Here is a 26,007-nt window from a genome sequence, read left to right on the forward strand (position 1 = left end):
CATTCTGGTGTGAGTTTTTATTGAGTAAAGCATCCAAGGAATCGAGATGGTTTGGTGGTGCTGACCTGGTAGACAGTGGGCGCTCAGCAGTGAGGACACAGTCGCCCTGGAGCAAGAGCAACGTGTAACCAGCTACAGACAGACAGCGAGTCACAGCAGAGCGGCAGGTTGCTGTTGTAGAAGGAACCCATGGTGCAGACACACGGGACGGTGCCCCCAAAGCCCCACTCACGCCTCCCGGTCCCACCTCCACAATTCACAGCAAATGCAGAGACCGTCAGCCCCTTCCAGTGCCCTGCAGGAGGGGACCCCAGAGGAGACCTTCGAGTTGAATGCCACACGGCAAAACGGAGTCAAATGCATGGCTGACCCCTCCTGATGAGAATTCCAGGGAAGGCTGGAGCCAGTTCGTTTTGTCCCAAAATGAGCAGAGGCCAACTTGGGCTTTCAGGCAAAGTGTCTGGTTGCAGGAAGCAAATCTGAGGCTTCACCAAATGGAGCCATAATGGAATAAAAAGCAGCAGAGGAGGGGCGCCTGGCTGGCTCAGTCAGTACAGCATGCGACTCTTGATCTCGGGGTGGTGCGTTTGAGCCCCATGTTGGGTGTAGAGATTACTTAAAAATAAAATCTTAAAAAAAGAGCAGCAAAGAAGCTGCCCGATGGGAGGTGCTTCCCTACTGGCCTGGCAGCGGGGGGGCAGTCTTGCCCCGGTGTGTGGGGCTTGGGGCTGCGGCCTGCACACCCCGTGTCCCTGCAGCCCCTACTGTATCATCAGACACAAAGGGAGCAGCCTCCAATCCCACAGGGGGGCTTGTGCCCATCCAAAAGAAACCCCTCTCCAACCTTGGCTTCCAAGCTGTCAATTCTCACTTAAGTTTTGAAATTAAACTGTGTTCTCGAGTCTGGCTCTGAAAAATGATCAGAGAACAGGGCAAAGTGGCCCTGAGCCCCACAGCCATTGTCTTGGTGGGGGAGGGGTGCTGTACCCCACCTGTCTGGGGACACTGGGGGCTTCCTGGGTTTGGCTTCCCAAGGCAGCATTCCTGGAAAGCTCCAGGCTCCTGTTCCAGAACAGCAGGAGGCACAGTGGGGAGGGGCAGGTGGGAAAGGCTGGGGTGAAGGAGCCCCCACCCCACTCCATGCCTGCAGACAGGGGTACGTGTGTGGGAGCATCCACAACTTCACATTTCTGGGCTGGTTCAGCCAGTGCCTCTGAAGTGGCTGTGACCTCAGGCCAGGTTCCCTCCATGATCCACATGTAAGAATGGCTCAGACCGGAAGGCGCACATATCAACTTTGAAGGACACACCTGCTTCAGGTGAGGGGAGGCTGCGGCCTCAGCAGCAGACAGGGCCACGGGCCTCCTGCGAGGCTCCAGGCACCCTCGACGGCGTGCTGGGGAGGCCCGGCTCCCCACTCCAGTCAGTGGCTGTCTCCTGGGACCTGCTCCTGAAGGCTCTGGTGGCATTGGCCCGGACAGTGATGTGATCCCAGCCCCCCTGGAAGGAAAGAGCCTTGTCAGCCGTGGCTGCTGGGGGCCAAGGGGAGAGACCATGCTTCCAGACCCCTGAGGGGCTCCATCTGGGGCCTCCCGCACACCCCAACACCGGATCCCAGAGCACGCAGCATGACCACGTCACCCCTGGCCGGCTCAGCCGCCTCTCACAGGCCCTACTCACTCCGATGCCATAGTCCCAGCCCTGGCCCTTGGGCTCTCGAGGCTGCACGCCTGTGCGATGGCACACGGTTCCCCGGCTCAGGCCATGGCTCCCCTGGACCTTGTTGGCGATTACCCAAACCTGGAATGCAGACCCGGTGAAGGCCCAGCCCTCAGCCCTGGTGGGACTGTGGGGATGGCAGTGGGGACCCAGAGTACCCCAAACCCCCAGAGCAAGCATCCGCTTTCAGCCCTCACCCCCCGGGCACCCAGACCTGGTCCAGGGGCCCCACGGACACTCGGCACACGTTGTTGGACACGTGCTCCCAGCTGGAGCCTTGCGGGTAGCTGGGCGTCACCCCCTGACGATACCACAGGTTCCCTGGAGAGAGAGGGGCCCAGAGCATTGGGACCCACGTCAGGGTCTGGCCACAGAGACAGAGGAGGCTGTCCCCACACTTCCTGGGGCTCCTGCTGAGCCAGCAAGAAAGAAAAGCTGGGGTCCCAGCCCCCTCTGCCCTATCCACACTGGACTCCACCTGAAGCTCAACATCATCCTGCTGGGCAGGGCTGGCATCGTCACACGTTCTCTACGCATGAGAAACTGAGGACAAGGAATTCTTTAAACAAATCCAGAGACCAGGGTCTGGACTCAAAGCCCAGTTCCAGGCCCGACTCTGCCCTATTCCTCGCCGTGCTTGTTGTGACCACAGCCACAAAGCAGAAAAGGGACCTGGCCAGAGCCCTGCCCGAGGTGGGATGGCCCCTAGCTGCCCATGGGGCTCCCAAGCAGCCACGCAGCATCACCCGGCCATGGTGCTGCACCCTCCACCGACGCCCCGGGCAGGGCTGGCGCCCCCCCCACCCTGCACGGCTGGGGAGAGGGCTGGGTCTGGAGGCTGACCTCAGGCTGCCGGCCTCTCACGGTGGCTCACACAGGTCTTGTGTCAGGGCCCTGGGGCCGCTGAGGGTCTCATCCCACTGGGGTGCTCAGGGAAGCCCTAGCCTCCTCCGGTGACCACCGAGGATGAGAAACAACTTGCCGTTTTCGTCCAAGGCGTACACTGACGTCTGCCCCACAGATACCTGCTTCAGCCTCTGCTTGGGAGGAGACGGGATGTGGTACCAGCAGTCACCTGCGGAGCAAGGCCAGACTCACTGTAGAGCCACCAAACCTGCCTCCCCATGTGCTCGTGGGCCACATGGCCAGCCTCTGTCCTTGGGCCAGCCAGGCCATACACACGTGATAGGGCCCCATGTGAGCCGGAGACCAAGCAGAGCAAAGCCCCCAACGTGCCACTTTGCCCAGGGCCATCAGAGGCTGTGGGTGGTTCTAGATGGTGGGATCCAATGGGGCGACCTCAGCACAGGGACGCCAGGGTGCCCAGCCTGGCATGTGGTGGACAGCCCGTCTGGGGGCTGCCATGTATGACCACAGCACAAGTTCCCCATCCTTGTGTGGAGGGCAGCGATGTGCAAGCCACCCTCCATCGTCTGCCCGCCCCTGTGCCAGACGCTGTCTAGACGTCCAGCAGAGAACAAGCCAGCACGGCCTGCACTCCCAGAGGGCTGCCAGAGCCGCCACTGCACACCAGGCCCTGTGGGGGCCACCCCGGGAGGGCGGCCTGATGGGCAGAATGCACACAGTGCCCACAACCAGCAATGCCCGGGGCTGGAGGTGAGGTTGGTGAGGGGCAGCTGGGAGGGACTGCCCCATGCCCCGGATGACCACCCCCAGCTGGCCCCCGCAGGAAGGGGCATGGCCGCTGGGGGGTCCTGGCTTGGCCCCAGGCCTGGTCCACGCGCAGCACTCAAGACATGTTTGTCCAGCGGAACCGAACATTAGGAGACCCGTCTTCAGTCCCCCGGAAGCAGAGGCACAGGCAGCCTGGCTCTGAGCAGCCCCCGCTACCCTCATCCCTGCTCACAACAGCTGGGGATCCCCCTGGAGGGGCCGCACTCACCAGCTGGCTGGGTGGGGGACACAGAGCCCCGGTAGAAGGCGGAGCCATCCCTGGCCACGGCCCACACCTGGTGACAGGCTCCAATGGAGATGGAAGTGAAGGGCTGGTCAGTGCCCACGTGCAGCCAGGAGGAGCCCTGGGGACAGGAGCCAGGAGGGACACTGAGGGCTGCGGGAGCCCGGCCTCTGACCCTCCCCCTGGCCCCAGGACCAGGACCTGAGAGGCGGCAGCTCCTCACGCCAACCTCACCCTCGGCTCCAGCTGCCCAACCTGGTGACTCCCCTGGGCCACATACAGTGTCCACAGTCCCCGGGGCTGTCCTGGGCAGGCCTTGGGAGGCCTGAGCCCCGTGGGACCTCAGTCCAGAGTTCTATTTTGGAAAGACTCTGCCAGAACCCCAGGAGAGCCCGAGGGCTGACAGGTGGGCAGGACTAGGGTGGCCCCTGGGGGCAGGTGCTCACCGCGGGGTTGAGCTCCGACACGCCCAGGCGGCAAAGCACATCTCCCTTGTCACTGACGGCCCAGAGGGCGATGCTATGCCCACTTCTGTTGGCATCTGGGCTCTCTGGGATGATGGACACATCCCCAAGGGTGATAGGGGCCACCTCCAGCCAGGGCCCAGTGGTCACCAGCTTACATTTTCTGCACAGTGGAAGAAAACAGAACCCTGGGGTCTTGATGCTATGGCAGGAGCTCTAGATGCGCGTGCATCAGGCCACCCTCTAGCCCACACAGCCTCTGCGGGCCTGGAGGCAGAGCCAGGATCGCCCCCAGTGCCCAAGTGGGCACCCCTTCCTGATGGGCAGGAATGAGGGGCCTGGAGAGGCGGCCCCCGCCTGCCCTGCCCCCAGCCTGGCCTCCCATCCTGACCTGCCTGTCCTGCTTAGAGCAGAGCCTGCCAGTGACATTTCTCTTATTTGTTCTTGAAAACAAACTGCAGAAACCAGAGAGCGTTGGGAGCCCAAGGGCATTTCCTGGACTGACATTTACTTTGATTCTCTTTCCCTCCCCCCTCCCTCTGCTTTTCTTCCACAGGGACTGGCCCAGGAGGGACTGGTAGGAAGGGTAGGCTTACAGCTCCTGGTTACCATGTCACTCCCGTCTTTACCTGGCCCAGCACCTTCTCCTAACAAAATCCTTCATGGTTTTGTACCCATGGTATGAGCTGCAAGAGAAAGAAGCTGAAGTCAAGGCCACTTTGTGGAAGTTTCTGGAAAGCAACACGGCACATGCACGTGTGCACACACATTCTTTTTCCCCTCGTTAAGGGCAGAGCCTCCGTGTGAGCCAATGAGTGAGCTCAACAGGCAGCAGGTATGACAGGACACAAGGCTTATCCTTCAGATGCCCATTGCCTGGCTGGGGTTTCTGGGGCACAGGTCTCCCTGGGCTAGGATGTAGCAGCTGCCAGATCAAGGGTTCTCGCTAGGGGGTTCCGAGCCCTCCCCACCACCCAGCCCATCTGAGCCCTTCTGGGGAACAGTCGAGTGGAGGCCTAGAGACAAGGGTAGGGTCAGTCCAGGAGGCTTGGCTATGGCTGGAGGGGATGCCTATGGGCTCACCTGTCCCTGACCTGCCTGGTCCCCAGGCCTGGGCCTGCTCAGAGACCCTGGCTCGGGCTCCCACAGCTCTGTCATCCACTTGGATGTGACCTGTGCACCATGAAGGACCTGCTACCCACCAATGCCATGCGCCCACTTGGCCACCAGGGTCTGCTGGCTTTGTGGATATGTCACTCACTTCTCCCTTCACTTCTCAGGATGCTGCTGGCCTCACTCCACTTTGTTCAAACTGCCTTTCCACCAGACACCTCCCTCCAGCCACCTCCGCCCATCCCCCAGGGCCTGCCCCAAAGCTCCCCAACACCACCCCTGATAGAGAAGCCCAGTGCACCAGGTCCCTGGCTGCCCCCCCCCACCTCCAGAACCCCTCCCCAGAGTAGCAGGGACACAGCTGGGTGCCGAGGGAGTCGTGGTCATCCTCCCTGAGCCTATCTACTGAGCTAGGTCTGGCAGGTGTGCTGGCCTGAGCTCATCTCTCTGGCCACCCCACTGGCTGCTGAGGTGAGCATACAGGGGTCCGCTCCTTGGACATATCCGGGTGCATGCAGGGGCGGGAGTGGCCCCAGAACAGCAGGGGGGGGACAAGGGTGCCTCCTGGCACAGGGTGAGGGCCCCTCCCCACGCAGAGGCATGCTTACGCAGGGAAGTCACTGGCGTACTGCCAGCCCTCCTGGTCAGTGCCCCCGGGAACGCTGAAATCCACAGACCAGTCAGAAACCTGGAGGAGAGGTGGGTGAGTGCGGGAAGCCCCCGGCGCCAGCCCCCGTCCCGCAGCCCGGAGCTCACCCAGGTCCACTGCAGGGACGGGGGCTTCGTGCCAGCCTTGGTGCACTCCTGCAGCCCTGAGGCGTCGCTCCACATGTACCGGTCGGTGGGCAGACCCCTGCAGTGGATGACAGGGCCGCTAGGATGACCAGTGACAGACAAGACAGGAGCACCTGGAGCGTCTGCGTCTCCAGAAGGGTGAGGGCAAAGCCAGAACTGCCCCAGGGTGGGGACAGCAACCAGAGGACCCCCTGTCACCCAGGAGCCTGGGTCGCCACCTGCAGCCAGGCCATCCACCCGCGAGCTGTGGCCTGCTGTGCGGTCTGAGAGCCTCTCCTCCCCTCGCATTATGGGTTGCTGTGCTCCCAAAAGATGTTGAAGCCATAGCCCCAGTACCTGCAAGTGTGACCTTATTTGGAAATAAGGTCTTTGCAGGAGATCAGGTTAGAATAGAGTCATCAAGGTCGGCCCCAAACCAATACGACAGTGTCCTAATGGGCTTCAAATTTTCCAAATAGGGAAAGCAGTGTGAAGACGGAAGGGAGGTTGCCACAAACCAAGGGACACACCTGAGGCCTCCAGGAGAGAGGCTGGAGGCTCCCTCACCGCCCTCAGAGTGAAGTGGCCCTGCGCACACCTTGGTTCTGGATTTCCCAGGGAGAGATTAAATGTCCATTGTTCAGACTGCTGAGTGTGTGGTGCTTGGGGACAGCAGCCGAGCTCACCCAGACACTTGCAGAATGACAAGCCCGCGCAGTGGTGTTGGGCAGGCAGCTGTGAGGCTCAGGTGGCAAGAGCTGGGAGCTGTGGCCCTGGGTACCCACACTCAGCGAGGACCAGGGAGCACAGTGCCTAAGGAATAAGCAGGGATGCTACCCACACCCACGCAGAGGCTTCTAGGACAAGTTTTGGTAACGTGTGTCAACTGCCTTCACAAAGCTCAAGCCCTGATTTACTGGGATGAAGGACAAACTCCCAAATATTTACACACAAGAAAATCCTTCAAGCAGTTCGTACAACTTGGAAAGGTCACAAAAGATCTCCCTGTCCGACACTGAGAGGAGGTTAGATGACCTGGATCGCCCTCGAGTATCCAATGGCAGGGCTGTCACAAACCATCTTTATGTTCCCATGAAGCCCCTGCCTGGCCCGGCGCCTCAGCCACTCACCTGCTGGAGTAGCCCGTGACGGGGTTCCAGCGCTGGTTCTCGTAGATGTAGACACACTTCACGTCTGACTGCGTGTAGATGTTACTGGTGCTGCTGGCCAGGCCTGGGGAGAGAGGAGGCTGCCGGCTGGGGACTCAGGCTTCTGTCTGAAGCACTGAAAGCTGCAGAGAATGGGTGGAGGAGGGTCCGGGGAGGGCCAGTAGAGAGGGGTTCACAGGCCTGGCTTGGCTTTCTCACTTTGTGATTATTCTGGGGTTGTACACCCTCCATGAGAAGAACCTGCAGCGCATTACATCTCTGATCAGCACCACCTCTAGCTCCTCTGTTCTGGCAGCTGTCTTTCTAGAAACTTCAAGGCCCCGGGCTCAGCTGTGGGTGCCCAGGAAGGTGTGCTGGAGGCAAGGCTGGTCTCCGGGCTCTCACAACTCAAGGGCTAGCCCCGAAGCCATCCTCTGGAGGCTGGCCTTGGTGAGGTCAGCCGAGAGCCAATGCTGGGACAGTGGCTCTAGAGTCGGGGACAGTGGCTCTAGACTGGGGCAGGGAAGCCAAGTGGGATTGGAGGGGTGGGCCTGGGAAGGCTGTGGGCAGGGCCTGGGAAGCCAGACTGGCTGGCCTCTTGAGTGCAGGTCACTCTCACCTTGGAAGCAGCCTCCGCCGTAGCCACCCGTATAGACCCAGGCTGTGTGGTCGTAGCCGATGCCCCACACCACTCCCCGGCCGCTGGCCTCCACCACTCGCAGGTGGCCTCCCATCTGCCGCCAGAACCTGAAGCGAGGCGAGAGAGGTCAGGAGGAGTGCGTCTCAGCACACCTTGCCAGCCTTCTACCCTGCAGCCCTGTTGGCTCAGTGGCCTCCCTCAAACATCCTATTTTTACTGATCTTCCATCTCTAAAGGGTGGACTTTATTTAGGACGATAACATCTGTCTGGCTCCCCATCCAGTAGTAATCGGAGCTAATGTGGCCCAAGAGTGGGCATAGGAGCCTCAGGATCTGCGGGCAGGGGGGGCACGCCAGCAGCCACCTTTCCACACCTGCCCCTGGGGATCTGGGACAGGCATGTCATGGCAGAAGGCAGGGTCATCTCATCTGGATGAGCCACGACACGGGCCAGTACACTGGGAGGTGACAGCACGGCCTCTCGGGTGGCCAGTGTGCACGGTGTCACCTGGGTCCCCCTCCTGTGTGCCAAGGTCCTGCCTGCTGTCACCAGAGGTAGTCAGACTTGTTCATCCAGGTGCTAAGCACACAGGGCTTCCAAGAACAGACCAACAAAGGCTGGACACATGCATCCACTCTCCCATCCTGAGCGGAGCCTCCCAGCCTCACCCACCTTCCCCCAGTCCTCACAGGCTCCTCTGCCCTGCACCCTGTTCCTGGCTGCACCTCTTCCTGATGACCAGGTACCAGGCAGGTGGGGGCCCCCACCAGCTCCCTCCTTATTAACACTCACATAATGCCATTCCCAGGGCTAGCCAGCAGGAAGCAAGACCCTACCCTCCCTTCTTGAACCACAACCCTGGTTGCCCTGGGCCAGTGCAGAGCACAGCTGACTCACATCTGGTCACAGGGCAGCATGTGCTCAGAGGCCTCCAGGTCTGGGCTGGGCTCGCTCACAAAGATGTCCCCCTTGCAGGTGACGGACCAGATGGCCTGCGGGGAGGGGCGGCCGTGGACCCTCCGGCTCTCGCAGCAGGACAGGTTGAGCAGGGCCAGCTGGAGGGGGAGACAGCCAGTCACGCTGCGAAGGAGGCAGGTGGCAGGCCCAAGACCCCTGCCCGTGAGCCTGGCCTGTCGTGCATGTCCACTCACCCAATCATTCATGTCCTGCTCAGTGGCAGCAGCCAGATGCACGGGCCACCTCTGCCGTGTCCTCTCGGGGGTATAAAGGGCAAAAGAGTGCTTGGTCTCGTTGAGCACAGGGACTAGGAGTGTCACCTCATTGAGGAAGACGTGGAGGTACTGTTTACAGAGGAGGGAGCAGGGCTGTCGCCAGGGCGGAGGGGGAACTGTGGGGCTGCGGGGCACAGAGGGCCTCTGGGGGAGCCCCGGCCGTGGTGGGGGGACAGGGATGGCCTGGGTCACCCCCAATTCCAGAGAGCCAGTCATAGGGTTCCCTGGGGCCTGTGGGGTTAGTGGTGGGCTCCAGGATCAAGCTTGTTCAGTATGGACGTCCCAGTTCACGAGCAACTGCCTTAGTTATGCTCCTGATGTCAACAGCAGACTCCAGAACCCAGTCAACTGCGTTCAAACCCCAGCGCCAGGAGGGCAGAGGGGCTTTAACGCCCCGAGCTGAAACCCCAGGGACTGTCCGCGGCTCCATGAGGAGGTAGCTCTCTGGGGCAGCAGCAGGGGCCCCCGCACTTGTGCTGGCCATTGACTGGGGCTGCTGTCACCACGGGCAGCCACTCTGCCACTGCCAGACACGGTCCCTGACTGAGCAGCTGGGGGCTGGTGTCCCAGGCATGGCTCTGTGCCCCCCTCCCATGGGAGCCACCCTCCCAGGGGAACCCCACACATACCTTCTTCTCCTCGTGGACCACGTAGTAGATGAAGAGGATGCTGTCCCGAGCTCCATCGAGCCCCGTGAACTGCTCCAGGGCCACACGGACGTCCACCCACTTGTGGGGTTTCCAGTCACACCACCACTGCAGGGCCCCCGTCTTCACCCACACCGACTGTAACACAGGCCCCAAGGGCACAGGACAGAGTCATAGGTGGGCCTCTGGGGGCCCAGCTCCCTAAACTCCCCCTCGTGACAAAGGTGGTACTGCTGCTGCTCACCCAACAGCTGCTGGGTCCACAAGCCATGGTGTCTGTGTGCCCCCTCCTAATTCTGTCACACTGTCACCCCATGCTTGAGATAGGGAAACTGAGGCTCAGAGAGGTTCTGACCTGACCCAAGGTCAATGAGGGAGTCGGGGGCAAAAAAGGGGCCCATGCCTGGCCTGCTTGTGTCTGGAGGCCCAATACTTAGCCACCAGTGAGATGTTTCTGCACCTGTGGCCGAGGCCCAAGGACCCCATGCTTCATATAACTTTCACCTGCCAAGCTGACTGAGGGCTTCGGGGGACCATGCCCCACCTGAGGGGCTCCAGGAGAGCCCTTAAGCCCATCCTCACTCATCTCAATGAAGCCACACTATCTTGGCTCTTGGGGTTCCTTCTGGAGGGAAGGGGACCACAGCGCTCCCCTCCCCCACACCCCCCTCTGAGGCTGCTTCGGTATCTGGGTCCCCCGGGCTGAGGCTGCACCTAGAGCACAGTGGGATGAGTTTGTCCTTTTGTCCTCAGGATGGAGGACAAAAGGAATGGACTCTGTCTTCAGCCTTGAATCTACAGGACCTGGGAAGGACGGCTTCACCTCTGAGCGGGACGGACAGAGGGATGGCTACCTCTCTGTTTCCTCTTCGGGCGAGTATACAGTAGGTACTAAGTGAATGCATCCAGGAACTGCCTACCTGCTCTACGGCCTGCTCGTAGTGCCGGAAGTTCTCCAGCTCCCGCTTGGTCCTCTCAGTGAGCTGCTGGAAGATCTGCTTCCGCCAGGCGGCTGTCTGGGCCGGCGTGATGGACAGGGACAGCGTCTGTACCGAGGGGGACAGGCCTGCGGGCCAGCAGAGCCTCAGGGCCAGGAGCCAGCAGGCCAGGGCTCGTCTCTCTGTTCTCGTTTTTAACCACCTGTTCTTGCTGGAGAGCTATGATCTCTGCAACATGCCCCATAAGCCTTCCCCACAGGGCTTTCCCTGATTGGACCCTCAATTCTGCCTCGAAAGCAGCCACCAGTACTAGGCCACGGGGAGGGGAAGGGCCACTCTGGCTGGTCTCCCAAGGCTGCTGACAGACGGGCTGAGCCGAAGGGGGTGTTCAGGCAGGACACTGGGTCTGCTTCCCACCCCCCCAGAGGGTGCTGGGCCCCTAGAGCCCTGGGCTTACCCGACTGGACGGTGAACCACTTGAGCACAGAGTGGGCCTCCACAGCGCAGCCTCCTCCGGATACCCAGGCCCATAGTGAGTGGTCATCAGCCCCGTAGGGCTCCTCCAAGCCCAGTGGGAGGAGCCCCAGTGTGGAAAGGCCGGTGGTCTCTGGAAAGCCAGCAGCTGAGTGGCTGGGTGCTCTCTTGGGCTCCTTCAGGTCAATATTGGTCCAGGGCAGTTCAGCCGGGGTGGAGGCCAGGCCAGGCCCAGGAGCCGGAGTGGCCAGGCTGGTGACCTCCACAGCATGCTCTGTGGTCCTGCCGATGCCCGGGCCTGTGGCCAAGCTGTCCCTGGGGTTCCTGGGACCGTCCACAGACTCTGCAGGGACAGGCTGGTCAGGCCCCACTCTCTCAGCTTCTAAAGAGGCATCCGTGTCACTCGGTGCACAGGACTCACCACTGCCCCTCACCTCGTCGCCAAAGAAGCAGCCAGCACTGGGGATGAGAAGGGCAGACCTATGACTTCTTTGAGGGAAGGGCACGTGCTGCTGTGGGCAGCCCAGCTCACCTGCTGTGACCCTGGGGGCAAGCCACAGCCACACCACACACATGGAAGGCTACCTCCCAGGGCGCGGGAACAGCCAGGTCGCAGCCCAAGCCGATCAAACCATTTATCTGGGGGTGGAAATCTGGCAGTATTGTTATTTTCTTATTGTGGCAAAATACATGTAAGATAATATTTACCATCTCAAATGATGTGGCATTAAATAACCATGAGGTTGTGCAACCACCACCACTAGCTGGTTGCAGAACTTTGTCATCACCCCAACAGAAACCCTGCCTGCGTTCAGGAGCCACCCTCCATCCCCCTACCACCCATCCTGGCTTCCACCAATCCGCTTTCTGCCTCTATGCATTCGCCTATTCTAGACATGTCATACAAAGGGCATTGTGTGATATGGTCTTCCGTGACTGGCTTCTCTTGCTCTGTATGATGATGTCAAAGTTCAGTCAGGTTGTGGCATGGATCACTACTTCCTTTTGTTGCTGAAAAATATTCTGCTGTATGGATACGGCACATTTTATTTATTCATCCGTGGATGGACATCGGAGTTTCCACCTTCTGGCTACTGTGAATGATGCTTCTATAAACACGCATATACAAATTTTTGTTTAACATCTGTTTTCCATTCTCCTGGGTATATACCTAGGTGATGCGAGTGCTGGGTCATGGGGTGGCTCTATCTTTACTTTCTTGAGCAACCGCCACACTATTTTCCAAGGTGGCCGTCCCCACCAGCAGTACACGGGGGTCCCAATTTCTCCATATCTCGTCAACACTTGATGTTGCCTTTTTTTTTTGACTATAGCTCTCCCAGTGGGTGTGAAGTGGTATCTCATTTGTGGTTTTGATTTGCATCTCCCTGATGATACTGAGTGTTTTTTCACGTGTTTGTTGGCCATTTGCATATCTACTTTGGAGAAATGTCTATTCCAGTCCCTTGACTTTTCAAATTGAGTCGTCTTCTTGTTGTTAGTTGTAAAGGTTCCTTACACTTCTAGATACTAGACCTTTGTCAACTATGTGATTTGCGAATATTTCCTCCCATTCTATGGATTATCTTTTCCTTTCCTGATAGTGTCCTTGGATGCACAAAAGTTTTTAATTTTGATGAAATTCTAATTTATCTATTTTTCCTTTCCTTTCTGGTGCTTCTGGTGTCCTATTTAAGAAGCCGTTGCCAAATCTAAGGTTTGGCATCAGCAGTTTTGGAAGCTTCTCAGATGATTCCAATATTTGAGTACTACCAGCTGAGAGCCCAAACCCTCAGGTAAATGAGGAAAGTCCAGCCTGGCCAGCCTCTCAGCCATCTGGGCTTCCAGCTCAGCAGAGTGAAGACCGCCATGCTGGGGGAGCAAAGGGACATGGACCGGAGGCTGGGGAGGGCCTGTGTCGCAGACAGGGACGTGGCTGCCGTGGAGCACTGTACCAAGGGCCCCTGAGCCACAGGACCAAGCAGGTAAGCACTGCGAGCACTCGCGTTACAGAGCCGAGGTGATCCCCTGCTAAGACACTAAGTCATCTGCCTACATTTAACGCAGGTGGCAGAGCTGGGACTCACCCACACTCTCTACACCCACGGATCTCAGAACTGTAGAAACTGCACACCTGGGACCTTGCAAATAATGCAAAATCTGCTGACTGCAAAATTCTACTGAAACAGAAGCTCCGGGGCTGGGGTCTGGACATCTGTGTGGGATCAAGCCCTCTCAGCGTTTCTAGTGCGTGGCCAAGTCTGAGGTCCCTGTTCTAGACTAGAGAGATCCTCTGTCTTCTTCTCTGCTTTCTTTTGCCAGAGGGGCCCCACCCCTCATGTAGAAGCCTTTTCTCTCCCAGACCTTAAGACTTCAAAACCAACGGGCCAGCTCTGTTCAGGGACGACTCCCTGGCTCTGACATTGGATGGACACCCCAACCTCACCCACTGGCCCCCTCCCACCCTGCCCACAGCCTATCCCCACAGACCACTTTCAAGCCTAGCCCTGGCACCAGGCATGGGGAGAGACCTCGCGGGCCATGGCCTGGTTTTTCCCTGCCTGGGCAAGGCCCAGAGCCCCACTGAGAGGCCAAGTGGCAGCCTCTTCCGGACACTGCCACCCTTCCTGACCCGAGTCTTCCGTACCCTGCTGCCCCTGGGATCACCTGAGGAGACTTGATGAGCTACCAGAGTGCGATCGGTCACTCTCTCGGCTGGCGACGATGGCCTTCCAGGTTTTCCCACTGAGTTCACTCTGGGTGACACCCTGACGGAAGTACATGGCCCGGTCCTCACAGCCAATGCCCCAAACCTGGCACAGAGAGAGGTGCTGCTGGGTGGGAGGCCAGCATGGACCTGAAGGATCCCTTCCCTTTAGGGGTGTGGGGGAGGACGAGGGGTGGGAGAGAGTACCCCAAGGCTGGAGGACATGTCTGCAAATGCAGACAGGATCCCCTCCTAATATGTGCAATGTGTGTGTGTGCATATGAGTGTTATGGCTGGGAGGGTTGACGGGGGCAGGAGGCGGATGTGGGGTGGGTGCACAGGTCAAATGCAGGGAGCAGAGCCCAGAAAGGGCCAGGAGAAGAGGGGCTCAGGGAGACCCTGGGCTTTAGGCTGGCAAGGTCCAGAGAAGGTGGTGGTGCTACTGGACATCGTGCTGTGACACAAGCCCACTCATGTCCCGATCTTCCATGTAGCCTCTGGGAGGAGGAATGCTGCTCCCCGAGTGAACCCAGAGAATGGTCTGGGTCTTTTTAGAGAGTGTTGGTAAGTCCCAGTTCTGCCCACTGGCGTTAAATGCAGGCAGATGCAGAATAGCATCCTTGATCCTGACCTCATTTTCTATGAAAAAGGCAGCTGGGCAGGGATCCTCCTGTCTGCCTTTGGGTGCTGAGGCCTGTGGGGGTGCCTCCGGGCCTCAGCCTGCCCATGGCGGTCCCAAGCGGCCTTACTGGGAGGGAGGCGGTGTCTCCATCACTTGGCCATGGCAGACTAGCCTCTGCCCTCTCTCCCTGTGGGTACCCACCAGTGCCTGGTCTTGCCCGACTGCTGTGTGCCCAGCTGACTGGGGTGGGTGAGAGGACAGCATGGGGACAGCACTGGAAGGCCAGCACCCCCCGGGAAGAGTTTCCAGGGCAGGGCACTGGGGAAGGAGTCACCTTCACACCGTCAGTCTTAAAAGCAGCCAAACCTCATCCACCACATTGTACAAACTATACAGGTGATGTTCAAGAGATGTTGCATTCATAAAGTTGGGAAGATCGGTTTCATTCTTCACTTACTGAACTGACTGTGCCCCAAAAATTCTCGACAAAATATCCCTGCCAGTCCCTGGGATGTGCACCCCTGGTCTGTGCTCACCACCACCACTCTGAGGATCCCAGGGGGAGGGGCCTGGGACAAGCAGGGGCCCTCGCACCCGGGTGCAGCTAGCCCTCTGGGTACCCTTGCAGGCTGGGAGTCTGAGGAGGTGCCAGGGACCTCCCATGCTGGCATCATGTCTGGTGGGAAGGGGCAGCAGGAAGCATCAGGAGCCCCCACTCTGAGACCTCTATTGTGTATGAGCTGCTGGCCCACACCTGTCGGGATCCAGGGCTCAGAGTCACACGCATACCTGGTCATTGAGCCCCACGTTCACCATCATCATATCTCCGACCATCTCAATCCAGCTGGTGCCACAGGGATTGTGCGAGTTGACGCCTCTTCGGAACCACACCTGAGGAAAGTCAGAAATAAAATGCCTCCTTGGAGGGCCACTGGAATTGGATATTGTTTTCGAAGGCTCTGGAAGAACGAATGAATAATTTGGTTCTTTTGTTCATGCCACAAATGACCACAGCACATCAGTGAGAAAGAAGACATCATTTGGGTCCCTCTTCCCTGCACCCCTGCTGCATTCCCTCTGCGCTTGGTGCTGTTCCACACAGCAAGGGTCACCTGCCCCCAGCTGTACCTATTCTGGTGGCTTCCTATCTCTTCTTTGGCAGAGGGCATTGCCCCTCCAGGAGACAAGGCTGTCTGAATCTTTCTAGAACATTCTTTCTACCAGTTCACATCTTGGCACCAGGCAGGAGCAGCAGGTGTCACCTATATCAGCTGTCTTACTGTACAGCCAGGAGGTGGGACTTCTCCTGGCAATGTTTGGGGACAGGGAGGACGGACATGTACTGCATCTCGAATGTAGAGCTTGACTAGCAACATCTCACCCCCATAGACCTGTATGTAGTCCCATCTTAGCTTGACACTTGGAACATGTGTTTGTCCAATCAAGCTTGCCTCTATGTCGGATGACGGCCTTAATGATGTTATTTAGAAAAACCATTTTTTTCTAAACTTACCAGGAGATAACACACTTTGGATCCATTCTTAGTGCTTTAGGAAATAGTCTCTTTAAGCCTAACTTTTTTCGGGGCTCTAGCTGGCTCAGTCAGAAGAGCATGCGGCTCTTGATCTTGGGGTCATGAGTTTGAACCCCACATCGAGTGTAGACATGACTAAAAAAGTAGATAAACTTGTGAAAAATCAGGCCTTTCGTTGTTGTTGTTAGTTTATAAAAATAAACACAATCCAACCAAATTTCCCTCCACCCACATGTGGCCCCATAGTTGACCCCACCCACCCTGGCCCCTGCTGTGCTCCGCCACAACTGTCCTTACCCACTCTGGCTGACACATGAGCAAGATCCCAGCAGTTCTGAGACCCACTGAGAGGAGCACCCACGTGTTTAATCAGGAAGTTCCCGAGGCAGGATGGGGGGAGGTGACTAGTGAGAAACTCTCAAATCTCTTTTATAACAATTGCTAGAATGCCTAAACTGTCTCCTCGACCCAAAGAAAATTTGCACAAATATCTGTCTGAAGACGGAGCACATTGCTCCTATAAATAAAATGCTCTGCTCATTTAATGCACTGTTCTGAGAGGGACTGAGGAATTATGGGAGGCAGATGCTTCAGGTGACCTGAATTTTGGGCTCAAGGACTTCTGCATGGACACAGACTCAGATGTGTGGGGGATTCATCATCCCTGGGTTGCTACAGGATGCTCCTGAGGTGGGGTTAGAAAGAGCATGGAAGCAACCCCAAATCTGCTTATTTTATTGGACTTACCTCTCATGATGTAAAAATGGAAAGCACTGGATAGGAGTCAAGGGACACATTCAGTTAGCTGAGGGTTTCAGAAAATTGGCACCTATTTAAAATGTTATGGCCTTCTGAGTGATAAGGACGGTTGTCCTGCACTTGGTACAGGGAACGGGCATATCATGGAGATCACCGAGCCCTTCAAGCCCCAGAAAGTGCATGTGCCTGGTTGGATTTATTTCAAAGGGTTTAGACCACACTTGCAAGAACAAAAAAACCACACAGCCCTCAACACTGAGCCCTCAGTCTGATTCCCAAATGGGCCAGTGACTCCTCCAAAGAAAAAGAAATAAACAAAAGCCTTTGGCCCCAGCCCCCAGTGACCCCATCTTACTTTCCGATCCTTGGTGATGGCCCAGACCACGCCAACTCCCACGGAGACGTGCATGATCCCATTTTCAGAGGCGGGAGGCTCCACTATGGACCAGGAACTTCCTACCCGGCCCCAGAATAAAGAGCAGGTGGCCCTCATCAGTGAGAGCGCCAGGGAGAAGCTGGGCGTCCCCCGCCTCTCCCTGCATGGGGCATAGGGCTGCCCACCTTTGGGATTGTTCCTGTTGATTCCTTCCCGGACCAAGGCCTGCCCCTCCCAGAGCGTGACCCATAGGAGGTCGTGGGGCCCACAGCTGATCTGCACCGCCTCCCCTGGGGTGTCCATGAGGGACCACGATGAGCCTTCGGGGTTGGGGTGGCTGACGTCCTCTCTGTACCACACCTGGGTGGCGGAGAAACCCACGGCAGGGTCAGACGGGGTCTGGTCAGGGCTCCGGGTCAGGCTGCCCGAGGCTGGCTACGTTTGCCTTAGCGTACACATGAGCCAGCCGTAGAGTCTCCGGGGCCAGGGGGGCCCTGAGTGTTCAGACTTGTTCTCCCTGCCCTCACTGCCATTGGGATCCTCATGCCTCAGCTTAGAGGCCCTCCAATCCTGCTAAAAAATGCAACCCTGGATTTCAGCCATCCTGGGAGATGGACCTCTGGATCATCTGCCTGGAAGGAACCCCTTCCCCACTCACCTAGGGCCTCAGGGAGACCTCTGGCCCCAGCCTGGGTGTCCTGTGCCCCCTAGTGGCCATGTACTCTCAGTACACCATCTCTACGGAAAGTGGGGTTCTTTGTGGTTAAGCGGAAAAGCCACTAAACCCCTTTCAAAGTGTCTAAAACATCCACTTCTTTTTCCCCTTAACCTGAAAACAAGGAACATAACAAAATATTTAAGACCGAGCCACCTGCCCACATGGTCCAAACTGGCTCTTGTCATCTGGAGGGGGTTACACTTCACTGCGTGGTGCAGGAGGGCTGGGGACCCCCTCCCAGCCTATCTTCACAGTGGGGACCTTAGCTTCTTAACCTTTCACTTCACCTTTACACCCCACACTACAGAACCAGGCCTAGGCAGCCTCCCTTCTGCTACATGGTGCTTTGGGTAGTCCTCTAGCTCCTCCTGGAGCCAGGGTCCTAGTCATACCTTTAATGGCCCACAAGAGTGGCTGGCGTGGGGGCAGCCCTGGCTAACAACCGGTGCATGGTGACCACAGACACTGCTTTTACACCCTGTTCTCTCCTCTCTTTGTATCCAGGTGGGCACAGGCCCCACAGTGGGGGCTCTGCCCCAGGCCAGCTCCCCACCATCCTTCAGCATGGCTCAGAGAAAACCGACAACTATGGGTTGACCTAGGCCCAGACCAAAGAGAACCCCAGAGGTAAGCCTGATCGAAGCCTACTGTGTCGATTCCGAAGCCAATCAGAGAATTTTGGTGAATTGGTGATAAAGAATACTGACTAGATCAAGTCTACTCTAAAACCATAGTTAAAGGGATCCCTGGGTGGCGCAGCGGTTTGGTGCCTGCCTTTGGCCCAGGGCGCGATCCTGGAGACTCGGGATCGAATCCCACGTCGGGCTCCCAGCGCATGGAGCCTGCTTCTCCCTCTGCCTATGTCTCTGCCTCTCTCTCTCTCTCTCTCTGTGACTATCATAAATAAATAAAAATTAAAAATATATTAAAAAAAAATAAAACCATAGTTAAAGTGTTGAATTGCCTGCCAGCTGGACCACCCATGTTGCTCCTGCCAACAGGGGCTGGCTTTATGCCTTTGTTCATAAACTCTCTGAGAGAAGAATCTCTTCTCCTCTCTAAATATCCATCGGCCTACACACACACACCCTATCATCCGCCTACCTATCATCCACCCACTCACCCATCACCCATCTCTCACACATCCATACATGTATCCACCCACCTACCCACCTACCTATCCATCACCCATCTCTCCACCTATCCATTCACCTATCCATATATACATCCATCCCCCATCCACAATACTATTGCAGACTGCTGTGTGGGAACCAGCAGAAAGGAATAGGCAGGGAGCTCAGAATCTGAGGAGACAATATTGATGGCATCTGAGCTCAGGAAGGGCACTGATCAATGCTCTGGGGATTCAGAGAAGGGACAGGCCAGGACCAGGCATGGGATGGGATGTCAGAGGCTTCTGGGGGACCCCAGTAACATGCTGCCTTGCCTTCTCAGGGTAGTCTCCCTTGTAAGGACAGGAGAGGACAAGGTAGCTGCCACCCCTCTTCCACCTCTGGGAGGACATCGGAAGGCCAGTTTCTCTCTTGCCCTGCTCCTCCCTGTAGCCAGCCTCCCTCAGCCACCTCCCATCCTAGGCACAGGGGGACGCAGACCTTACCTTGCCCTGCAGAGACACAGCCCACACGGACAGGCGGCCCACGGGCTCGTCTGTGATTTCCCACCCCCCCACAGAGAGGTCATTGAAGGGGTCGGGCAGTTGCTTGGGGTCATCCTTCGAAGGGATCTGAAACAAGGAGGTATGTGGCAGGGGCAGTCAGTGCCTGTGGACACCTGGCCGGTAGGTGGCATTGTTCCCCTCCTGGTGGACACCTGAGTGGTACACACCCTCCTCCCCAAAGCTCCCTCCCTCCCACCCCCACCCCACCCCCAGGGGGAGGCACACTCCTATCCTCCAGTTCAGCCCACAACTACCAAACTTCAGAGAGAAGGCAGCATTCGGACAGAGAGCTCCTAGCCCTGGGTCCCCTCTGTCCTGTCCTCCCTCCATTGGCCACCAGGCCAGGGCTGTAATCCGAGGGGTCCTGCTGCTCCAGCACAGAAGACAGATGTACACGCGAGGCCTTGGCTCTGTGCCTTTTAGCAGCCTGATCACTGTGGCTCCAACCCCTCACCTAGATGGGGGCTGATCCCAGGACCTGGTCCAGTGGGGTAAGCCCTTCATGATGCTGGCTGTTACCCTGCTCTGTGGGCTGCTTCCAGTGCAAAGCCCTGGCAGGCTGGACTAGCAGTCCCACCAGACTTGAACCCTCCAGAGGAAGGTCCAAGGCCTTCCTCTCCTGCAAGGCCACACAGGATCCTAGTCCAGGCCTCATGGCCCTAAGTTTGCAAGGTTTTTGGGGGGTCATGGGAATAATATGAGAGTCATTGTGGGGGTTGAGGGAGGAAGTGCACAGATGGGGCCAAAGGCTGGGACAGAACACCCTGGAGACCAGGGTCAGGTCAAGTTCTATGCTGTCCTGGGCCACAGTCTAGTCTGGCTTCCTGTATAGCCAGTTCCCATGCAAAGGAACACACAGGACCATAGTGTTCTTGGGACAGGAAACATGTCAAAGGCTAGGTACCAAGGTGGGCCTGGTATCCTCCAGTGCAGAGGTAGGCTGGGCGGGCAGGAAGGTCCCTGCGATTATCTCAACAGCGGGACTGCTGTTCCACCCCCAGGCCACACTCAGGTGCAGACCTTGGCCCAGGTGTCCCGAGACTTGTATCTCCTGTACCGGATCCACCTCCGACGCCGCACGCAAGAATTCCACTTCTTGTCTCTGGTGTAGGTGGCAGGGAAGTCGATGGCGTATGTCCACCCCTGAAATACCAAGCAGGGGGGCTCTGTCGGGCTCCTAGGGAAGGACCGACTGGAGACAGACAGAGAGCAGGGAGGAAGAGGGGGAGGGAGGCAGTGGTGGTACCCAAAGCCCCAAAGGCCACCCATCCCGAGCAGAGGTCGGGAGCATGCAGGGCAGTGGCTGAGGCTGGACAGGGGGCGTGGGAGATGGCAGCGGGGGTACGGATCCAGCCCAAAGCACTCCTTGCCCACACGGGAGCCACAGTGGGAGCTGAATTTACCTACCCCTTTCTCGGTGGGTTCCCCTCCAAAGTTCTCATCCACATACCAGTCCGACTCCCACTCCCAGTGCGGTGAGGGCAGTGCCACCCCATCCAGTGGCCGTTGCTGGAGCCCACTCACATCGCTCCACTGCCAGCGGTCACTTGGCAGGAGCTTCTCACAGAAGCCACCCACGGGGTTCCAGCGCTGAGGGCCAGGAGGCAGAGACAGGCCTTAGGTCCACAGCTGGCCTAGGGCGGTAGGGGCCTCTCGGGGGTGAGTGGAACCCCACCACTAGGGCCTTCCTGCTGATCTCGGGGATGGAAAGTGAGCAGAGGGCCTGCCTGGAACTCAGGGACCAGAGCCACCCATGGCTGGTCACCCAGAGTCAGCATGCCAGCATGGCCCCAAAGGACAGAGAACTGGCCACAGGACACAGAGCCCTGAGGGGTGACAGGAGAGGTCACTGCTCGGTCCTAGGCTCTTGGACACCCATGGAGCTGGAGCCTACCCTCACACAGACCTGGCCAGCTTGCCTTTATAAAGACACAATGGGGACTCTGACCCCCAAGACCCTGACCACATGGTGACTCGAACCAGAAGCAGAATGGAGGAAACTGACATGGGACTCGGCCACGATCTGGCGGGGTGGTGATGGGGGGGGACTTGACTTCCCAGGACACCAGCCCCCACTCGGCGGCCCCACCTGGTTCTCGTAGGCCTCCTCCCGGCGGCGGATGGGGACATCGCTGGCACACACGTAAACGTAGACCTGGTTGTCACAGGCGATGCCCCAGCAGCACTGCATGGCTGCACTGACCCTTTTGAACTCCAGCCGGTTGTCCTTGCACAGCTCCCAGTACTGCCCCGCCGTGGACAACGTGTACACCTTCCCGAAGAGGTCCACCGCCCACAGCACGGAGTTGGGCATGGTGGCGGTGGCGGTGGTGATGGTAGTGGTGGCGGCTGCGGGAGGAGGGCTGGCAGCAGGAGGCCAGGTCAATGTCCGCCGCCAGCGTCTAGGGCAGTGCTTCCAAATGCAAAAATGTACGGAGGGGACATTGCAACATCCAAGTGTCTACCTCCCCCAATTTAATGAATATTATTATTTTGGTCACAGCCTCGCTCTTTCTCATCAAGAGAATAAATGAGGGGCACCTGGGTGGCTCAGTAGTTGAGCGTTTGCCTCTGGCTCAGGTCGTGAACCCAGGGTCCTGCGATGGAGTCCCACATCAGGCTCCCCGCAGGGCACCTGCTTTCCCTCTTCCTATATCTCTGCCTCTCTCTCTGTGTCTCTCATGAATAAATAAATTTATAATTTTAAACAAAACAAAAAGAAAGAATTCATGAGAAGTCCCAAAGTTTGTTAAAGCCTATGCCCATCGCTGCCTCTCTGGGAGGCCTCTGCCCCCATGGTGGGCAGGTCTTCTCATCCATGCGGGTTCTGGTGAAGGCGTCCTCAGGGATCTGGCACCCTGGCCAGAGCTGTGTCTGGTCCTATGGGAGCCCTGCAGCTATGTGGCGGGGACATGAGGGTCCTGTCCTTGGCGTCCTGGTGTGTGACTACCACCCTCTCCTCCTGGACCCGTCCCCATCTGCCATCCCCCACTCCAACTCATTTTGCGGTCCTCTCCCTCTCCACTCTGCAGCAGGTGGGCAGCGGCCAGTAAATTCTAGGACTGGCCACCCCCACACCTCCAGGGCTGACTGTGCTGGTGCTCCCTGGGGCCTAATTCCTGGAGAGTGGCTTAGAGAAGGGTCAAGCCTCCTACCACCTCAGGGCCAGAAGGCCAGAACCTCCCCAGCTGGAGGACAGCAGCCTGGGGGTGGGGGACAGCGAGAAGCTCAGCCTGACACTGCCCCAGAGCCAGTAGGGGGGCAGAGCCACTAGGAGACAGCCAGCAGGCCAGGCGCCTCGAGGCTGCTGCTGGGCCAGGCTGTTCCACACCCGCAGTACACCCGATGCTGTGGGCGCTTGGGAGGGGATGACGGGTGCTAAGTGTCTGAGAATGGGAGCGTCTGCTACAGGCACAGAGGCTCTTCTGGAACAAAGCATGTCTCACAAATACCAAACAGAGTGCAGGCTAGGAAGGAAGTAACCAAGGGATGAGAAGGAAGACAAACAGAAGGAACAGGAGCCCTGCTTTGGGAGACCTCCCAGAACCCTGACCTCTCCACGCTGGCACCAAGTCCGGGTCAAACACATGGGAAGTCACAACACCAGCCTTCTGGAGCGTATCTGCATCCAGGTGGAAGAGCTGCGGTTACTCTTGCCTGGCCAAGCCTGTGGGCCCACTATCCCCCCTCTGGCATCTACACTGTGGCTAAGAGTGCCCAGAGCCACCCTGGACCCAGACTGTTGGAATCTGGGTCTTGGCTCCATCCCTTTCTGCCACCAACCAAAGCCAGCTAACCTCTCTGTGCCTTGATTTCTTAAATTGTGAAAGGCAGAAAGGAACACCGACCTACTTACAAAGTCCTACAAAGTCCTTGTAAGAATGAAGTGAGATAACACAGGTACAGAGCCTCTGTATTTGGTACGCAGCAAAAACTCAGCAAGCATTACTGGTGTCGTTTTATTATTTGGCACCTACGTTAAAACTACTGGTTATCAGGCAGCCCAGGTGGCGCAGTGGTTTAGCGCTGCCTTCAGCCCAGGGTGTGATCCTGGAGACCTGGGATCGAGTCCCACATCGGGCTCCCTGCATGGAGCGTGCTTCTCCCTCTGCCTGTGTCTCTGCCTCTCTCTCTCTCTCTCTCTCTCTCTCTCTCTCTGTGTGTGTGTGTCTCAGGAATAAATAAATAAAATCTTAAAAAAACAAAAACAAAAAAAACTACTGGTTATCTCCTAACTCTTAGAAACAGGAAATATCAAATCCCTTCCTCTTCAGCCTGAGTCTTCAGCTTCTTCACTTCCTTGGCACCTAACAGTGCTCAGCACATAGTGGGTGTTCACCCAAAGTTTACGGAGAATCACGGCCACCTACATCAACTGCATGGCCAACTCCCTGGGCTAAGATGGAAATCCTGTTCCACGGAAACCAAATGTCAGCAATGACTTAAGGTTTAAAGGAAGATCAAGGGGCACTTGGGTGGCTCAGCGGTTGAGCGTCTGCCTTGGGCTCAGGTCATAATCCTGGGGTTCTGGGATTGAGTCTCACATTGAGCTCCCTGCATGGAACCTGCTTCTCCCTCTGCCTCTCTCTGTGTTTCTCATGAATAAATAAATAAAATCTTAAAAAAAAAAAAGGTCAAGACAGGTGGATACATATGTGATAAAACAAGAAGAGTAAAAGATCAACAGTAGAATTTAGGTGGTAGGTGTAGGTGTTAATTCTTTAAACTTGGCTGTGTGTTTGAATATCTTCATCATAAATTGTTGGGGGGAAAGTAAGAATTTTGGGGGTGAAGAGAATTTTGGCTCCTATAATGTTATATGACTATAAATCTATTCTTTAAAGCTATCTCTCGGGTCACAGTTCACAGTACAAGAAACCAGCAAAGTCAGGCTATCTGTAGGTTTAGCTCAATGAATAGTGACTTTCACTTGTATTTAATACACTTCCTTTCAGAAAGATGATGACTAAGCACTAATTTCCATATAGACATAATTTAACCTTCCAGGCAGCTAACAAAAGACTCTCTACTGCAGAGAAAGGACAGGATGGGGGGTTATGTTTGCGAACTCCCTCCAGAGTGGACACGGAGGCACCATAGCTTCCTAGCTAAAGATGACAGGGGTGAACATCCTTGGCCAGCCTCACCCTCTTTCTGCTCTTACCAGGATGCCACCCCAGCTCATCATATGCCACTTCCTGGCTGTGAGGTGACCAGATAGCCAATCCAGGGACACTGGGTCACTGGGTCACTGGGTCAGGGGACTCTTGAAACTCTTGAAAGGGAGGTTTGAGCATTGAGTCCCATGGTTCTGTGATCCTGGGATTTCTTTGTTTTGTAAGGCTAGAGAGGACAGTTTCCAAGAAAGAAACCTCGGATTCACCAAGAACTTTTGTACAATGAATTCCAGTTGGACCTTTGGTCTTGGTCAATCTACTAAGAAGACCTGCTCACCGCCCTCAGAACCATCTGCGCTTCTGCACGGGTTTACTAATAGGTCCCTTCAGAGACCAAAAGGTCCTCAAAGGAAGGTGAAGCGGTGGGAGGGGCGGGGGTAGGGCCAGGGCATGGTGGAGGGAGGGACACAAGGTACCGAGGGAGCTCCTGAAGCATCTATTTCCCTGCGTCTGCCTTAGGGCTCCTTCCTGAAAGGTCTGCAGCTGGTTTGTTTTTCTAGTACACTCCCTGTGCAAACAGAAAGAGCCCTGATTTCTGATGGCTGCTTACTGCCTGCCTCTTTCGGGGGCTGTCGGAAAGCAGGGTCCAGAGACGCGGGAGAAAATAGCAGGACACGTCCGGTGGCTGAGTCCTTCCTGAAGCAGGATCCGCTGGCCGCACTGGGCAGGAGATGCCCTGAGCCGGCAGTTTGGGGGTGAACCCTACCCCATCCCACCCCGCATCACAGCGGGCAGGTCGGCCTGGTCTCATTCCGGCCTCGCGCGCTTGGGCGACAGGTGGGCCCCCCGCCCGACCACCAGGGGCACAGCCGGAGCGCCCCGCCCTCACCATCTGCCCGTGCTAATCCCACGACGGGCAGATCCGCTCCTACTGCCGCCTAGGGGAGGGACAAACGGGCTCCGCGCAGCTCGCTCCTCTAAACCCGCAGGCGCCAGCAACCCGCTTCCCCGGTCCCTCCCGCGCGAAGGCTGGGGCGGGGGCGTCACCGGGCGCTCAGGGGAACCGCGCCGGCGCCCGCACAGCCTCTCCCACCCGCGCAGCGGCGGGAAGAGGGGGCGCCCCTGCCCTCCGCCGCCCCCACCCGTCCGGAGGGACTGCGGCGCCCCTCCCACTGCCCGGGCCCGCCGCCGCACTCACCTGGGCTGGCGCCCGGCGGGCGGGGTCGCGGCGATCGTGCCTCGGCGGCGGGGCGAGCGGCCGGCCCTCCCCCGGCGGCCGGGGCTAGCGGGCCGGCAGGAAGCGGCGGCCAGGCCCGCGCCCATTGGCCGGCCTCGTCGTGACGCAAGGCCGGGCGCGCGCGATTGGCTGCGGCGCCCCGCATCGCCGGCCCGCCTGGGGGTCGCGCGCCCACCCACTTCCGGGGTCGC

At 57.7% G+C, this 26,007-nt stretch overlaps 1 protein-coding gene across 5 annotated transcripts; it reads right to left on the bottom strand.

The window, feature by feature from the left end:
• Positions 1 to 2: 2 nt before the first annotated feature.
• On the bottom strand, positions 3 to 25,865 carry TECPR1 (tectonin beta-propeller repeat containing 1). Of its 5 annotated transcripts, XM_055339639.1 has the most exons (25): positions 25,190 to 25,694; positions 21,552 to 21,875; positions 20,870 to 21,052; positions 20,483 to 20,605; positions 19,403 to 19,528; positions 17,252 to 17,426; positions 17,046 to 17,146; positions 15,187 to 15,288; positions 13,736 to 13,881; positions 11,052 to 11,527; positions 10,577 to 10,722; positions 9,639 to 9,794; positions 8,929 to 9,078; positions 8,675 to 8,832; positions 7,756 to 7,883; positions 7,119 to 7,221; positions 5,971 to 6,067; positions 5,823 to 5,902; positions 4,731 to 4,787; positions 4,084 to 4,264; positions 3,623 to 3,758; positions 2,702 to 2,794; positions 1,934 to 2,040; positions 1,681 to 1,800; positions 3 to 1,500 (listed from the first exon to the last, which is right to left on the bottom strand). In XM_055339639.1, the coding sequence occupies exons 1-25, from the start codon at positions 25,469 to 25,471 to the stop codon at positions 1,339 to 1,341; spliced, it is 3,912 nt and encodes a 1,303-aa protein (XP_055195614.1). In that variant the 5' UTR covers positions 25,472 to 25,694; the 3' UTR covers positions 3 to 1,338. The 5 variants fall into 5 exon arrangements, with proteins under 5 accessions (XP_055195614.1, XP_055195617.1, XP_055195615.1 ...); XM_055339642.1 differs by lacking the exon at positions 25,190 to 25,694 and adding an exon at positions 25,778 to 25,865 and having other exon boundaries at positions 20,483 to 21,052; positions 21,552 to 21,825; XM_055339640.1 differs by lacking the exon at positions 25,190 to 25,694 and adding an exon at positions 25,778 to 25,860 and having other exon boundaries at positions 20,483 to 21,052.
• Between the last annotated feature and the right edge of the window lie 142 nt (positions 25,866 to 26,007).

Source organism: Nyctereutes procyonoides, unplaced genomic scaffold, assembly GCF_905146905.1.
Source record: "Nyctereutes procyonoides isolate TBG_1078 unplaced genomic scaffold, NYPRO_anot_genome, whole genome shotgun sequence".
Lineage (NCBI taxonomy): Eukaryota > Metazoa > Chordata > Mammalia > Carnivora > Canidae > Nyctereutes > Nyctereutes procyonoides.

Bases quoted from the DNA above. Each gene is read 5' to 3' on its own strand.
- TECPR1 (XM_055339638.1), bottom strand. From the start codon at position 25,471: ATGGTGAGGGCGGGGCGCTCCGGCTGTGCCCCTGGTGGTCGGGCGGGG. The intron at 21,053-21,551 runs GTGGGGCCGCCG...CCTGGCCCTCAG, and splicing joins AGGAGGCCTACGAGAACCAG to CGCTGGAACCCCGTGGGTGG. The intron at 7,222-7,755 runs GTGAGAGTGACC...CTCTCTCCCCAG, and splicing joins CGGCGGAGGCTGCTTCCAAG to GCCTGGCCAGCAGCACCAGT.